The 14079-nt window shown below is 40.4% G+C and overlaps 1 protein-coding gene and 1 long non-coding RNA gene across 4 annotated transcripts; one reads left to right on the plus strand and one right to left on the minus strand.

The window, feature by feature from the left end:
* Positions 1-991: 991 nt before the first annotated feature.
* On the minus strand, positions 992-4897 carry LOC110292319 (major urinary protein 3). Of its 2 annotated transcripts, none has more exons than XM_021159591.2 (7): positions 4710-4897; positions 4251-4384; positions 3407-3480; positions 2716-2826; positions 2279-2376; positions 2064-2109; positions 992-1243 (listed from the first exon to the last, which is right to left on the minus strand). In XM_021159591.2, exons 1-7 carry the CDS (start codon positions 4806-4808, stop codon positions 1101-1103), a joined length of 705 nt encoding a protein of 234 aa, XP_021015250.1. In that variant the 5' UTR covers positions 4809-4897; the 3' UTR covers positions 992-1100. The 2 variants fall into 2 exon arrangements, with proteins under 2 accessions (XP_021015250.1, XP_021015252.1); XM_021159593.2 differs by having other exon boundaries at positions 2275-2376.
* Positions 4898-5817: 920 nt separating this feature from the next.
* LOC110293545 lies at positions 5818-12543 on the plus strand. Of its 2 annotated transcripts, none has more exons than XR_002377809.2 (4): positions 5818-5977; positions 7777-8036; positions 8167-8308; positions 12316-12543. It is a non-coding gene; the product is annotated as an uncharacterized LOC110293545 (long non-coding RNA). The 2 variants fall into 2 exon arrangements; XR_003836415.1 differs by having other exon boundaries at positions 7954-8036.
* Positions 12544-14079: the final 1536 nt, after the last annotated feature.

Consider the following 14079-nt stretch of genomic DNA (forward strand, 5'->3'; position numbering starts at 1 on the left):
TACAAATGGATTGCTCTGACTGCGGTTTCAAATTTCTCCCTTGGAATTGAATGTTTTCTCTCTTTCACATCTCATTTCTACCAAGTGTTTTGTGTTGAAAGGGATAGGATTTAGGGTGAACTCAAGCTGCCATGTTGACGTGGGAATAACCAAATATTTTCTGTACCTTTCTCATGGTTGTGGTCTTTTGAGGTATGGTAGCATTGTCAAGCCTTTTGTGTCTTCAACATGGTCCTGTATTGGAACTGTTACATAACTATGTAAGTATTCCCATTGATAGCTTTGTTTGTGAACTGTTTGTTGTTGTTGTTGTTGTTGTTTTTGTTTTTTCTCTTAAATTTTTGCCAAGACTAAAAATGAAATCTAAGCATGGTAGTCCATGGATGTAGTTGAAGCCAATAAGAAGGCTTTGGTCAGAGAATGACTTGCACCCCCCCCCCCAAATCAGGGCAGTTGTGTGGAGGGAGGTATTTCATCATAATTGCTTGGGTTTCTCAATAGTGTTTGTCATAATTTAGCAAACTACAGCAAGAACTTGTTTCATGTGTCCTTAGTTGAACCAATTTAATCTTTTGATCTAGGGGCCAGAGTATGCTATGGGGAACTAGACACCTTTTTCTCTGTATCCTTTGGGACTCTAATTACCAAACCTTCTTTATCCTACTCCACCCTCTCAGCATGTCCTGAAACATGTTGAGTAGGCTTAGCCTTAGAAATATGTGTCTCTCCTATGCTCTGTTGGAAAAGAAACTATGGATGGAGAAATTGTGCAGTAAGTATCATGTTCCTGTGGTCATCATAAAACACTATAGCAGGTGAGCTAAAGAGCAGACAGTACTTCTCAATGCTTGGGGTTCCTGCAGGCAAGGCAAAAATCTGGAAATTCAGGTTATGTTGTGGGCCAGAAGGAAGGATTATGGTTACAGGAATCAGGAGGCCCCCTCATTCACTCACTGTCAGCCCCATATTTTTCGGGACACTGAGACTTATATTTAAGTGCAAGTGTAATCATTTATTGAACAGAAAGAAAAAGAAATCCATGGAGAATTTCCATGTGTTGGCAAAGAGAAATTTAAAGAATGTCTTTGATTCCTGATAAGTTATACTAGGTAATATGCTGGAGAGAATGGGATTGCACTTCTCTGTGAGACAGGTGGAGAGCAGATCACAGAACTTGGCATGGGATGCTCTATGAATAGGAAGGGATGATGCTGGAGTCCTGGTGAGAAGTCTCCACTCAACACTGAGTAAGCCAGGAAGAAAGAATACAGAGACTCATTAAACAATTCTTGTATTGACTTCAGTACAAAGAGTTATTCTATTATATAGAAGAAATGATAACACATAGTTCTTTTCTCATAATTTAACTGGAATTAATTGCCAGAATGGAGGGATGAAAACCATAGAATAAATGACCATTTCCTCATGGATGGCATATAAAAAATGAAGTAATGGAAGATATGAGGCTTGTTTCCACAATCTTTGTCATAAGAAGCTCTAAAGAATGTTAAGCAAATTGGGGGATAATGATAAAAGCCTTGGATACTTTTAAAGACTTCACACATTATGTGAGTGAAATCTTGGGTTAAATGGGAAAGGGGGGGACAGAGGAGTCTTCTTTCCAGACTGGACAAGAAGTGGTGATCAGGTACATCCACTACTAGGTAAGAAGCCACGTTTGTACAAAGTTCAGATTAAGATGTTATTATCTCAAGTGGGATGGAGGGGGACCACAGACACTGAAAAGCAGCTATAACACATCCTGCTACTCTGTCTGTTAATGATATTGAACACATTCCTGAGACATTTTTACACAAACATACAGCAATTTTGTAAAACTCAAATCCTTCTTTTCTTGCGTAAGTGCTTGTGTCACTTTACTTCCAAGCTCAAAGTAGAACTAGGTCACAAATCCATATAATTTAAAGCCAATTTTCAAGCTGTCATCCAAGATTCCTTATCAAACATTTTTTATTGTAATTTGGGGCACAATACTAATTCATTTGCAAGGGCCTTGTTCAAGACCACAAACCTCCTCCTTGCTCTCATTGGATAATGCCCACCTGGAGGCTCAGGCCATTCGTCATTCTCGGGCCTTGAGGCAGCGATCTGTAGTGTGAGAACAAGAACATGTTCAGATACCAGGTCCACTGTATTTCCCCAAGAGAAAGAGTAGGACTCTCCAGCATTCAGCAAACGACTGGTTGCCAATTGGTTTTGTTTCTTGTATGATAAAATATTCAGGATAAGAAAAATAAATGAGTCATGACTTACTGACATTTGTTAGGTCAATGATATTTTCTCTAATGATTCCACGCTCCTCGCAGAGTTTGGCAAACTTTTCCTTGATGTCTAAACTCAAATCTGGTTCTCGGCCTGTGAGAAGAGCAAAAGTGAGTGTAGCAGCTGTATACTGTGCATTGACCAGAGCCTGAGTGAGGGGACAGGGGCTTCCCCATAAGGATGGGAAAATGGTTGGCCACATGATTTACAGGCATGGGTATGATCTATTCTGGATTTGGAATCCATAGAATATCCTTCTGTCACACTGAGAGATTTCAGAGTGCTTCTATCACTATGCTCAAGGGATGATGAAGGTGACCACCAATCTTCAGGAGGTGAGAAAGTGGCAGGACCAAGGAAGACCATATTAAAGCTAGAGGTTCTTTCTTCTTTTCCCACCCCAAGTTCAGTGTCTGTGTGAAAATACTTTACCACAGAGCTCCATCAGCTGGAAGGTTTCCCCATCCTTTTCATTAATGAGATGAAATATAATATAATTATCATAGTCTGTNTTAAGTATAGTAAATGTATTGAATCCATCATCTGTTGAGGAAATGGAAGTTCTCAGAAATTATTTGTTGTGCAGGAAATGATGGAAAACATTTTCTTATTCTACCCCAAACATTAAATCATTAAAATACAGATCCTAGAAGAGATGGGTGAAGTGTCTGATGTTTTCTGTCTGTAGCTTACTGAACTTCAAGAAGCAACTTCTAAGAATAGTGACTCTGAGTGTTTCAGACCACTAGTGAACTGTCAGGTACAGGAGCAACACTCTCTCATCATCTCCTAAGATTATCTACCTCCCTCAGCAGCTTCAAACAACATGTTTCTATCTTTTATAAGCTTGCTGTATCAAATATCTGCTGCTATACCCTGAGCGATGTGCATCTGTGCCAGCAACTGGGCAGTATCAGATAGATTCCATCTCCCCCCTACTTATTCCACTTGCCTGTGACAGGGTGTTAGCTGTTAGATGGCCCCCATTTGACTAGTAGGTGTAAGTTCCTAAATTCAAACTCCAACAAAATACACACACACACACACACACACACACAGATGATAAATGTATTAAGGTTCAATAAACTCCTTATGGATAGATATATAGACTTTATATACTTACAGTTCATATAATATATGCCAGCCTTTTCTGTTTTTTCACCAATCACAGTCATTTCGGTGCACTCTTCATTTACACTGTAAAACAGAGTGATCTTTTGCATAAGGGATTTTGATCTGGCTGGCTTCTTGACCCTCTACACTATATATATCTCCAGTTTCTGATTCCATTTGACTTTTGACTATATTTGTAAAATTAGCAAAAGGCTTTTGTTTATGTTATTTCATTTATATCAGATGTTTTAGCAATCACAAATTTGCCTATTATTTTAAAAAAAGAAAGTGACAATCACTTCTCATCCCTATTACAACTGCAACTACTTCCCAGTTTCACCAGTGCTGGACTTCAGCCAGCGGTGTAGATTATCAGCCAGATGTCCACCATCTGCCTTAAATCTGCACTCTGTAATGTTGCCTGATGTGGCTCCCAGATCCTCAGAGGAGATTTATTATTATCTCCTTTACTTCAGGAAAACACAAGTAGAATGGGGTGGATGTCTTTGGCTAACAACTAGTAAGAACATTTTAATTCATGATCACATAATCTTAACTTGTGATATACTGTCTCATTAATGTGGTATCAGTAGTGTCTCTGATCTTTCCTTATCAAACTCCTAGTGAATTAATTCCTGTCACCAACTCTTGTCTCTGACTTTTGTAAAACCCCTGGTTATGAGATCTTGGCTCAGTGTCACATGGAGCATTCTAGTTTTGGATATAGGCTCAGTATGTGTGTGTGCACACGTGCATACTGTGAGTTATCTCTCTGCAATCCCAAGAGTGTTTATAGGAATGAGACCATACCAGGTTTTCATTTCCTCTTTCTCAGCCAAGAGCATCTCACTTACATAAAATGGAATTTAAAGACTAAGGCATTCTCCAAGACAGTGATGTTTTCCACAAAAGCTCTCATGCTGCCATGTTCTTCTATCTTTTCTCTGTTTTCAGAGGCTGTAGCAATAGAAAACCAATACCCGCTAATCTGTAATAGATAAGAAAAGGTTTAAGGGAGAAAGGGCAGGGAAACCTCAAGTTTCTACTTGAACTCCGCACTATGGGTTAGGGCCTGAGCATACACAGGGGTAGATCTCATGCCAGTTGTCAAAATACTTAGTACACTGTCCCTGCTTCTCAGTGAGACCAGAGGTCCTCAAACATTATTAGATATGAATAGCTGGTCTTACTTCAAGGTCTGAAGTCATTCATTTGTCTAATAGTTTGGGGCACTATACCCATTCCCTCAAAGGACCCACTTGGCTTCAAGACTACCCCAAAGCACATTCTGAATTATTATTCACTGATCCTACCTGTTCTACATTAAAGTTCCTTTCCATAGAACTAGCTTCTTCTGCATGGATACAGAATAGAGTCAGTCCCAAACACAGCAGCAGCAGTAGCAGCTTCATTTTGGTAGGGAATAGAATTGTCCTCCTGTCAGGACTACGTCTTTCAGGTTATGGTCCCTACACTCCACTCCCTAGCTCCTTTCCTTGTCCTTATATACTCTCTGGTTTCAGTGGACTTTTTTTCTTCCCGTATGGGTCTGCATTACCTCAGTCAGGCTTTGTGGAATGTTTTCTCAGTTATTGATGAGAGGCCAGGGATTGTTCCTGCCCTTTTCAAACTTGGCAATCTCATCACCTATGGATTGATTTAGTAGTCTTACATTTCACAAAACATATTCCCATGAGAACAGTGAATGTTTTAGAGAGCTGCCATCTGGAACTAGATGCAACTTTGGATCTTGCTTGTAATCAGAAAGTCAGTTTTGGAGGGGGTGGNGACTGACACTAGAAAGTCAAAGATGTAGAGATACTTTGCTTTAAGACTTGAGTGTGGAAGGAATTGAGTTACTCAATTTTTGCAAAAGATTCATTTATTTTTCATGGTATAAGCATTGGTTTTGCATGTGTACCTGAGTACCATGCACAGGCCTGGTTCAGTGGAAGTCAGAAGAAGGAGTCAGATTCTTTGAAACTTGTTCTTGCTGAGGACCCAGGTTCAATTACCAGCACTCATGTGGCATCCCACAACCGACTCTAATTTCAGTTACAGGAAATCACCTACTTTCTTTTGACCCCTGTGGCCTCCTGTGCACATGTGGTGCATATAAACACTTTTAGGCACATACACATAAAAATAATAAATCTTAAATTAAAAAAAAGATTATCAAGAAAATTCTTCTAAGGCTAAGCTAATAGCCGTAGCCTCCCAAAAGGCTTCAAACAGATAGTACTGACCTCAGAATCCTAACTGTTCTCAGTAGCCAGGTTGCATCAACTGTTTACCTTTGAGAACACTGGAATTCAACTGACTGGACATAATCTCCTCATTAATAAAAAACATAAGTNTTGTGCAAAGTTGTATTTGCTGATGGAGTTCCAAGTACAAATCATGCCAAAAATCATGCTTCCAAAGACATACAGTTACAATGGGAACATATTTTGTATCAGTAGACATTTCATTTCCCTTGAACTAGAAACATAAACTAGTGTTTGATGTGAGGAAATAAAGAAATCAAGAATGAGGCAAGTACTTGATATGCTTCACTTCAACTTTGAATCAGTTTTATATGGTATGTACTATTTTATTCTTCTTACCATAGTATTAGTAAGACTCAGAAAGATTAAGTAACTGTATCAGGTCATATAGTCAGTCAATGTGAGAACATAGATTTAAACCCAAGACTCTCTAACTCAGGAGCCTTTGTTCTTATTGACTCCATTACAGAGGTCAGGTGACCCGTCCAGCAGGTCCAGTTATTCGAGGGTCACGAGGGGACCTCCTCCTAAGAGCCAAATGGGGGTTAGAGAGAGACGAGGGCCTTGTGCGAATAACGACACGGAAACAGTTCTGGAATGTATCAAAGCCCCGAATCTATTGAAAAAGGTCTAAGGCTTAAATGCACAAGCAAAAGGGGAAGTACAGATACTTATCAGTGGGAGGGGTAGGATAATACAAGCAAAAGGAGAAGTACTTATGGGAGGGGGGCAATAGAAATTCTTTCTTTTCACAGCTACACGGGGTAGCAGGAACTTGGTGGTATCGGGGTGTGGTCAGGACATCGGCGATGGCTTAGGGCTGGAACATTCTCGGAATCGGTAGGGCTGGAACATTCTCAGAATCGATGTGGCGGTGGCCCGCTTTTGACCCCCTTTTCTTCTCAGGGGGAGAGGGCCAATTCAGAGATCAAGAGTTGTCTTAATAGCTCCCAACAGTCAGGGTGTTTTTAAAATGTAGGGGGAATGGTTAAATAGGGAAAGAGGAATACATAGTGCTATAGAGTTCCAGACATGTCAGACTGGCAGGTACTAGCAAAGAAACTGCACATGGGTTTCTTTAAAATAAGAGGAGTTTGTGTGGCCCAAGATTGAATGTGGCATGGCAATTGGCTCTCTCTTGGTCTACAAGAGTTTGGTGGATGCTCTACTAGGGGATTATCACATTTCCCTCCTCTTCCTCCTCCTCCTCTTCCTCCTCCTGCTCTTCTTCCTCCTCCTCCTTTTCCTCCTCCTTTTCCTCTTCCTTCCCCCTTTCCATTTTTTGTTGATAATGGTGTGTGCACACATGTGCACATGCTAATGCCTTTGATAATATATGCAGAAATCAGCACAGGACATCAATTGTCTCCCTCTATCTCTTTTTACTTCATCCCCTTGAGTCAGGGGCTCCCTCTGAATATGGGAATTAGTGTGATTCAGACAGGATGGCTTGCTACTAGTCCCAGTAGTCCTCCAGTCTCCACTATCTAACCAGTGGTGGGGTTAAAAGCAGCCCTGACCAGCTATTTAATGTGAGATCTGCGCTGGACTTTAGCTTACACTGAGGTTCTGAATGGTCTTAGANCTGTGGCAATCCTCCTGCTCCAGCCTCCTGAAGGCTGGGATTATGGGTTGTAGCACCTCATCTGCTATGGATTATTGCTTTTCTAGTAATGAACTAGAAGTTACTTCTACAGTAGAAAGCAACAATGAGTCCCTTCCACTCCCCACTTCAGCTCAGGCACCTTTGCTGTCAATAAGCAAGTTAACACTCCTTAGCATGTGTANACTGTTCATGTGACTGAAAAGCTGAAGCAGTCAAGAAATGAATAGACAAAGTATGTGGGTTAGGGTTTTAAGAAGTTTACCTGTAACCAACTAACAGCCCGTTTGTAACTAGCTAGCATTTTTGAAACTGACTAATAGGAAAATGATTTAATGCCCTTGACCTGTGTCTCACAATCAACAAATTGAACAAATAACTCATTCAGAAAGTCTGTGGACACATTCAAGCCACTTATAAGATGCCAGGGTGTACAAGAAGAACATCAATGAAAACAGACTTATTTTACTCATGTCCCAGAGAGGAAATATTCTGTTGTCTCTCTACCAGCCAGAGTGATAGTAAATACTGTGGACCCTGGCTCAACATCAGTTCTGAAACACCTGCTGTGTCAGTGCCAGACTGTGACCCCCACACACAACCCCCTCCCAAGCTTGAGCTGGATGATCAAGTCTCCAACACTGGAGCTACATGTCTTGCTCTTCTACAATTATATCTTCCTGCCAGTGAACTGAGAACTGCCCACCCGCTGAGCTCCTGGAGAGCCTACTTTGCAACTCAATCTAACTGAACCAAGCAACAGATCCCAGGTGAAACAAAGGGATGGGTCCTTGGGTTTTCCCATATATATTCAGTTCCATACATTAAAGATTGAGTCTTGATTAGAGAACTTTGTCTTGGCTTGTTATTTCACTTGCTGTCCTTCCCATTCAACCCCAGTTCTCTTTTCAGGAACCCAGTAACCAGTGGCTGCTATCGGGTATAGTTGTCACTGGAACAAGAGTCCTGAATATGGAAAGAATGACTCAAGGACACTGTCTTGGTGGGGCTCCACAGAAAACGGAAGATGGTATTCAGCATGGTAAGCAACATACAGCATCAAGCATGTTAGCGCTATAAGTTTTATCTTTTGAAGGCTGTTGATTGCAATTGTGAAAAAAGAATACAGGCTAGACTGAGTAAGAGTTGTCTCAACACTGATATCAGTTAGGGGTTGACAGTGGAAAATGTGATTGGGAAATTCTAAAAAGGCATTTGTCCACAGTCAAGAACTGCATCAGGGCTGGGCAGTGTTGGCACAGGTCTTTAATCCCAGCACTTGGGAGGCAGAGGCAGGGAGATTTCTGAGTTTGAGGCCAGCCTTGCCTACAAAGTGAGTTCCAGGACAGCCAGGGCTAAACAGGGAAACCCTATGTGGAAAAACCAAACCAAAAAAAAAAAAAAAACTTAGATCAGGGAAGAGTAGTAGGGCTCAAAATGATAAATTTAATTTAATTTAATTTAATTTAATAAATAAGTAAAATATACACACAAAAAGGGAGATGCTATATATCCAAATGACATGGAGAGAGAGAGAGAGAGGGAGAGAGAGAGAGAGAAAGAGAGAGAGAGAGAGAGACAGAGACAGAGAGACAGAGAGACAGAGAGACAGAGAGACAGAGACAGAGATAGAGAGACAGAGAGAGACAGAGACAGAGAGACAGAGAGACAGAGAAGGAAAATATATTTTAGAGCTCTCTCAGAGACAAAAGGACATCAGGAGATGTTCTGTTTTCTGGTCCCTACAGGAGACATCCTTAGTTCTGGTCACATCAAGTTTTATACCCTCTCTGTATTGTCTGTGTTTGGTGCACCAATCTGTCCATGTGTCAACACATGTCTGTTTTTGTTTTGTTTTCTGAATGACTGTTGTTCTATGTTTCATGTTGAAAAGAAAAAAAAATGGTTAAAACTTTATCTTTTGGCTATACATCTCTTGATTCAGTCTTAGTTTTCACAGAGGAGGCTGAACAAAGTTGACCTGCATCCTTAGCCCGGAGTCAAGTGCAGCAGGAGAGACCCTGCTGAAAAGTTGTTTTTTAGAGAGGCCAGCTGCTTCTTAGTTCTAAGGCAAATAAGCTGATGGGTTTTTTTCTTAGAAAAATCTCTGCAATTGTGATTATTGGGTTCAACAAATGACAAAGTGCTTTTTCTCTTGAAATTATACCTAGAAAAGTAAAAATTCTTTTGTATAAATTTAAAAGATTCGTGTAGCTGCTTCATTTGGTTTCTGACTGGTCTTAAAGGTAGAAACATGCTCTTCATGTCTTGGTCATAGATTATTGGCTTATAAGTTATTGAGTATGATTTAAAAAGTGTGACACTCGTGACAAGAATGTTAGTTTAAAACTGGTAACTCAGTGTTGTACTCATTTTAAAACAACATGTGGCATGAACCAGCCCAGGAAATCAAGCGTCTAAAGATACTTCTAAATTGGGATAATATTTTATGTAATTCTTATCCAAGAAACTAGACTTGTAAGAGATAAGATTTAAAACAATGTTTCTTCAATGAAGCATTAAAATTTGAACTGTCATGCATTCATATATAAGAATTGTTAGCCAAACTTCATAACATGAAAGTAATCCTTTTGGTATTGATTTTAAAGAGAATGGATAGTTTAAAATTGGGTTTTGCTTTCCAAAATTTATGGTTATACTCTAATATTGAAAAGAAACTTTAAAATTATGGTTAAAATTTCCAGTGTTCCATTTGCTGCACTTTGCAGTTTGATTGTAAGGTCATGATTTTTAGCTCACCCATATTTTCTAATTACAATAATTACAAGAGTAATAAAAAATAAAACCATTCTTGGCCAGTATGGACCTACATGGACCTACTGCCCCTTTTATCTAAGCTTTATTGGATACAGTGGTAGAAGCACAATTTAAAACACACACACACACACACACACACACACACACACACACACACACACACACCCCACCCAAGATTGGAAAGGAGATCTCAGTGAGAATTTATTTGGTATCAAACAGGCTCCTGATTAACATTTTCAGGATTTTGCGGATATGTTACTAAAAACAGCTAGCAGAGTTTCTTGAGATTCTCAAGCAGGGTTTTTTTAGTTGTTTGTTTGTTTTTGTTTTTTGTTTTTTTTTCCCTCACAATTGTCTTATGAGAATGCTAATGCAGTTCTCTGTGGCCGTTCAGGCATATGAAACAAAGACAGTCTTATCAGGGTATATTTGTCCTTGTGCAGAAATTGGACCCTAATACAATCAGTGTTTGCCTATTGTTGCTGCCTTTCAACAATATTACAGTACTTACAAGCAATGTTTTCATAACACTAATGTTATAAGGAATGTTTTAAGTATAAATAATCTTAGGAAAGACTGTCCACACATTAGAGGCATAGACAGACAGTAGAATTGCTCCCCTGTAATCTTTTTGCTGCAGGAGGTGTAGGCATTGGTCCAGGACCTAGGAAAAAGGCTCAGATGAAGTAATATTTACACTTGAGTTAATGAAAAGCTCAGACCAGCCTTAGTGAGGATTGTGTGGCATTTCTTTAGTTTTGCAAACCCTGCCTAGGGAAGTTGTTGGGGCCTCACCTCTCCTTTCAATTGCAAAATAATTTAAAGGCCAAAACAGCATTATTACAGGCCTATCCAGATGTTGGTAAAAATGAAGGTTAAACTTAAGATTTATGAAAGGTCAATGAGGCTATGGAACTTCTAAGATCATTACAATATGGATTGCCTACTCCATATAGAATTACTATCGAATTGGAAGGTTGTGTTTTACTTTATATCCTGATAATTGTGAAGGATTTGATTCTAGTGAGCTTATGATCATTGGAAAGTTTTGCCTCTAGGTATATCTAATAGCCTTACATTATGTAAACTAAAAATAATAATAATTTTTTGTCTCTGCTTTAATACAAGAACCTAGGGCTTTAAATCTTTCAGTTTATATTGTTTATTATATGGACAGCATTTTTATTAACTATTCTCTCTTAAAGAAAATATACTATAAATCTTTACTCTTACACAACGAGCTTGAAAAATTTTGGAGTAGTTGTTGCTCCAGAAAAGATTCAAAAGGCAATATCTTTTTCAATATTTGGCCCTCAGTTATATCCTAGGAAAATTTGGTAGAGAAAAATTCAAGAAAGAAAAGAGGATTTGCTTACTTCAAATTATTTTTAAAAGCTTCCAGGAGATGTTAATTGGTTAAGACCTCACCTTAAGCTTACCATAGAAGTACTTAAGTCTTTCTTGGATGTTATCAAGGGAGATGCAAATTTAGTGGTGAGAAACAAAAAGCTTTGCAAAGTAGAGGAAGCTTCTGTAATCAACTGTTATCAATTGTAATCAATGGTAATCAAATGTTAACTGCTTATTTTAATTATTGTTACTCAATGAGCTCACATCAATTCTTTGGTAAAGAAAGTATTAATGTGAAATCACCTTTCTTCATCTCCAAGTAAAGTTTTAACATCTTGCTATGAAGCTTTCATGGTGTTAATAAAAATATTGTAGGATCGAATTATGAAGTGAGGTTAGAAAAAATGTCTTAAAAACCTGAGGAGACATCTATTCCTTGTTCCAAACAGCATTTAAATCGTCATTTGCAGAATATCGATATTTGGCCTATTGCATAGTAAATTTAAGTAATTTATAATCATTTTTCAAAGACAAGTTAAAATTTGCTTCTACGCAAACTTTTGTATTTCCTGTAAATTTATGTATGCATTCCATAAAAAATCTACTGTATTTGTAAAACAGCCCTTCTATGGGAGAGAAGTATATGTGATTGGATCACATGTTTATTCTTTTGAGTTTCCTCCTGCTTCAGCACAGATAATTCAATTGTGTGCTGTTATCACTGTTTTGAAATGTTGAAAACAAATCAACCTTTAATTTTTATATTGATAGCATATATATATATATATATATATATATATATATATATATAGGTTTACAGTAGGTTGAATTGTTTCTTTTTTAGATACTGCTAATGTTCTAATTTTGCAACTGTTTATGCACATTCAACTCAGGTTAACAGAAAATAATGTTTCTTTAAAGGACTCTCCTTGGACCTTTAAGTATTTATCCTGGAGACCACCACCAGTGTTAGCTAGGGCACAGAGTCGGGTGACACCCACCAGCTACCCACGACACCCGCCACAGTATCTTAAGACTTCTGGTGAGTGGAACACAGCGTCTGCTCCAATCCAATCGTGCCAGACCTGAGGCTGCATTAGTTAGTGAAGCAGAAAACCTGGCCTGAGTAGGGCACAAGCCCCTTCCCGTCCGACCAGCACTGGGGTAGTTAGGGCGCAGAGTCGGCTGACACCCGCCAGCTACTCACAACACCAGCCATGGGATCATAAGACTTCAGGTGATCCAGCCACCCTCCTGGCCAGAGGAGAGGTCTCCACCCGGCCCAGGAGCCCTTTGCCTCAGGATCAGCAGGAGCCATCTTGGTTCCGGGACTCCGCTGAACTTAGTCTGCACAGGTGAGAGTGTGGACCACAGAAGCTGACAGCTTCTGGGATAGGCGGGAGCCACAGAGCCTCTGAGGCAGCGCCCTTTTCGGGCTCCAGACATCCAGCCACCCTGCAGGCCAGAGGACAGGTGTCTGCTCAGCCGAAGAGCAGCGGAAGCCATCTTGGTTCTGAGACTCCGCTGAACTTAGTCTGCAAAGGTGAGAGTGTGCACCACAGAAGCTTACAACTTCTGGGACAGACGGGAGCCACAGAGCCTCTGCGGCAGCGCCCTTTTCGGGCCCTAGATATCCGGCCACCCTTCCAGGCCAGAGGACAGGTGTCCACCTGGCCTGGGAGCCCTTTGCCTCAGGATTGGCAGAAGCCATCTTGGTTCCGGGACTCCGCTGAACTTAGTCTGCACAGGTGAGAGTGTGCACCACAGAAGCTGACAGCTTCTGGGACAGGCGGGAGCCACAGAACTACTGAGACAGCACCCTTTTCGGGCCCCAGACATCCGGCCACCTTCCTGGCCAGAGGACAGGTGTCCACCTGGCCCGGGAGGGTTTTGCTTCTAGATTGGCGGTAGCCATCTTGGTTCCGGGACTCCACCGAACATGGTCTGCACAGGTGAGAGTGTGCACCACCCAAGCTGTCAGCGTCTGGGACCCACCAAAGCAACACAGCTTCTGGGAAAGGTCCTGTTTTGGGCCTTCATCTTCGGCCAGGAGGAGGTCCAAACACAAGATATCTGTGCACCATCCATGTAAGAGGAGAGCTTGCCTGCAGAGAGTGCTCTGACCACTGAATCTCAGAGGAGAGAGACTCTCTCCCAGGTCTGCTGATAGAGGCTAACAGAATCACCAGAAAAACAATCTCTAAACAGAGACAACTATAACAACTAACTCCAGAGATTACCAGATGGCGAAAGGTAAACGTAATAATCTTACTGACAGAAACCAAGACCATTCACCATCATCAGAACCCAGCACTCCCACTTCGTCCAGTCCAGGGCACCCCAACAAACCGGAAAAGCTAGACCCAGATCTAAAAGCATATCTCATGTTGATGGTAGAGGACATCAAGAAGGACTTTAATAACACACTTAAAGAAATACAGGAGAACACTGCTAAACAGGTAGAAGACATTAAAGAGCAAGCACAAAAATCCCTTAAAGAATTGCAGGAAAACCAGACATAACAGATGATGGAATTGAATAAAACCATCCAAGACCTAAAAAGGGAAGTAGACACAATAAAGAAAACCCAAATTGAGGCAACACTGGAGATAGAAACCCTAGGAAAGAAATCTGGAACCATAGATGCAAGCACTAGCAACAGAATACAAGAGATGGAAGAGAGAA

This window comes from Mus caroli, chromosome 4, assembly GCF_900094665.2.
Source record: "Mus caroli chromosome 4, CAROLI_EIJ_v1.1, whole genome shotgun sequence".
Classification (NCBI taxonomy): Eukaryota; Metazoa; Chordata; class Mammalia; order Rodentia; family Muridae; genus Mus; species Mus caroli.